Genomic DNA, 3,197 nt, shown 5'->3' with positions numbered 1-3,197 from the left:
TTATGTAATATTTTCTTATTAAAACGAGATTTGAACATCCATGATTGTTGATTGTGAAGAAATGCGGCCCGTGAAATGAAATGTTTGGAGACCCCTGACCTAGATCATCAACGCTTGTTGTGTCAAATAAGAAAAAAACACTTAAGACAGGTAATGAAGGCCTTCTCCCTGTTCATTCCAGAGCACGATCGTACGAAAAGACAATCAATTTGTATGTTGTGAAGAGTGCAAAAATTGAACAAGTGGGCTCAACAATCAAATAAATAACAGTAACAACATCACACCAGACAGGGACATCAAATGAGCAGATCGATCGCGTAATCCAAGCTCACCTTTAGCCCAAGATAAGTATATTCGTAGACCGAATTCGGACCGCCTAGAAAGCAATAAGCTACCAAGACCTAACAAGATTCCAATTGGTCAATTTCTCAAGACGTTTCATAGCCGAAAGCGCTCGTGCATGTGGCGATAAGATAACAGGTTAATGCAGGTAATAGACACAACAATTTACTCGTATTCGAATGTTAAAAAATAGAGCAAAACGTGACCGTTGCATGCAATTTTGATAGGTTAGGCAAATATTATACGAGGTCTGGGATGTTTGCAGCACACATCATACAAAATAAAAAAGAACTTTACTTGATACCGAACAGTTTTGTAGTATATAAAGCGGGCTCGGTTTAGCAAAAGGCAAGGCAGAGCAGTCTACGAACAGTATGAAGCACATCATCCTGGCAGTGGTGATCTCCCTGGCCGCTTTGGCCAGTGGATCGTACGTACCGAGCACCAAGTACGAAGTAAAATACGGTAAGAATGTATATTCTAAGCAGCATCATCGTTAAAGTTGCTAATTTTGTGCATTCCCTACTTCCCAACAGCCGACAAGGATTTGCTGTTCAAGCAAAAGTTCTTCTTCGAAGTGCTGCGCAACATACACCTGCCGCTCAAGTATGAGGAGTACCTGCCGTACACCAAGAGCTGGGTGTCGGATGAGTCCAAGTATCATGTGAGATTTAAATTCCTGCAAGCCCTATAAAACCCCGCTATATTGATTTTATATGTTATTTGTTTGAAATGCTACTTACAGAACTTCCCACAAGTGGCCGAGTTCTTCGACTGGTACACGACCGGTGGTTTTGTGGAGAAGGGCGCACTCTTCACCATCTACAACGAGGATCATCTCCGGCAGACCTATCTGCTGTTCAACCTGCTGTTCAACAGCGCCGACTGGGACACGTACTATCAGAACCTGCTGTGGGCCCGCGAGAACGTGAACGAGTGCATGTTCATCTACGTGGTTCATTTGACCGTGTTCCAGCGCGCAGATTTGCAGGGCATCGTCCTGCCAGCCATCTATGAGATCTACCCGTACTACTTCTTCAACACCGATGTGATCCGTTCCATCACGAACAAGAAGCTGTACGATGCCAAGTTTGGCCTGAATGCCAACGGCAAGTACAACGTCGTGTTCGCCAACTACACCGCGTTCGAAGCGTACAAGCTGGACGCGTACAACAGCCTTAAGAGTGAGGAGTACCTCAACTACTACACCGAGGACATTGGCCTGAACGCGTACTACTTCTACTTCATGATGGACTATCCGTTCACGCTGGGCGGCGAACGGTTCGGGCTGATCAAGGACCGCCGCGGAGAGTTGTTCTGGTACGTGCATCAGACGCTGCTCGCCCGCTACAATCTGGAGCGCCTATCGAACGGCATGGCCACCGTGCAACCGCTGGCGTGGCGCTTCCCGATCAAAACCGGCTACTCGACGATGCTCAGCTACTGGAACGGTGTGCCGTTCAAGAGCCGGGAAAACAACTTCGTGCTAGATGATGATCTGTACAAGCGGCTCGACTGGGTTACCGGCTGGGAGATTAAGCTGCGCAAGACGATCGAGGATGGTTTCTACATGACGGACGATGGCCAACGTATTGATCTGCGGCTGCCGGAGTCGGCCGATGCGTTTGGCAGCATCATGAACGTGAATGTTGATTCGTACGGTATGAAGCACATGGGGTACATTGAAATTTTGTCCCGTGCCCTGCTGTCGAACACGGAGTACCGGTCGAAGAAAATGTGGCCCTCGGTACTGATGCAGTTCGAGACGAGCCTGCGCGATCCAATCTTCTACCAGCTGTACGAGCGCTTCCTGGATATCTACAGCTACTTCAAGCGCTTCCTGCCAAGCTACACTTACGACGAGCTCAACTTCAACGGTGTCGCTATTCAGGACGTTACATTCGACAAGCTGATGACCTACTTCGACTACTTCGATTCGGACGTCTCCAACGTTCTGCCCATGCAGTCTACCGACAAGTATTTCGATTATGCCGTTTACGCACGCCAGAGTCGCCTCAACCACAAGCCATTCGGCTACACGATGAACGTCATGTCGAACTACACCGGAAAGGCCGTCATCCGGGCGTTCGTTGGTCCGAAGTTTGAAAGCATCTTTGATCTGCAGTACTACAAGAAGTACTTTGTTGAGATTGATCAGTATCTGGTCGACTTCACCGCTGGCAAGAACACCTTCGTGCGTAACTCGCGCGACTTCTACTGGAGCGTCAAGGATCGTACCATGTACACCGACCTGTACAAGAAGATCATGCTCGGATACAACGGACAGGAGAAGTTCGCCCTGGACATGTCGGAGGCCCACTGTGGATTCCCGGATCGTCTGATCTTGCCCAAGGGCTGGACCGGCGGTATGCCGATGCAGTTCTACTTCATCATCACGCCGTACACGGGCAGCGCACAGCCTTACTCCTATGACAAATCCTTCTCCTGCGGTGTTGGATCGGGAATGCGCTATTACGACAATCTTCCGTTCGGCTATCCGTTCGATCGCGTCATCAACTTCAACTACTTCTACACCAAGAACATGTACTTTAAGGACGTGTTGATCTATCATAACGACGACTTTAAGAAGATGTACTAACGTATTGATTTGAGATGAAAATAAAGAAGCTGATATAGAAAAATAATCGTCTGTCGACTGTTTTTTTTTTTTAAGAATATAAGAATGATAAGAAGGATTTCTGGATTAGATGTTGAATTGAGAGATAAGACAGAAAAAAATGCTACGAATTGCATCGGAATGTTACTCTAACAGATGATTGCACTGAGTTGACTCTCTTGAACTTTACGTGGAAATTTGATTATTTAGACAAAAAGAATTTGCTACACACTAGTTA

The 3,197-nt window shown here is 47.0% G+C and overlaps 1 protein-coding gene across 1 annotated transcript; it reads left to right on the top strand.

Moving 5' to 3' along the window:
• The first annotated feature begins 680 nt into the window (after positions 1–680).
• Positions 681–2,984, top strand: LOC121594344 (hexamerin-1.1-like). Its single transcript, XM_041917503.1, has 3 exons — positions 681–807; positions 879–1,006; positions 1,088–2,984. Exons 1-3 carry the CDS (start codon positions 717–719, stop codon positions 2,939–2,941), a joined length of 2,073 nt encoding a protein of 690 aa, XP_041773437.1. The 5' UTR covers positions 681–716; the 3' UTR covers positions 2,942–2,984.
• The last annotated feature ends 213 nt before the right edge of the window (positions 2,985–3,197 follow it).

Source organism: Anopheles merus, chromosome 2L (genome assembly GCF_017562075.2).
Source record: "Anopheles merus strain MAF chromosome 2L, AmerM5.1, whole genome shotgun sequence".
Classification (NCBI taxonomy): domain Eukaryota; kingdom Metazoa; phylum Arthropoda; class Insecta; order Diptera; family Culicidae; genus Anopheles; species Anopheles merus.
Note: the sequence above shows the minus strand (reverse complement) of the source record. Positions and strands in the feature narration are given on the sequence as shown.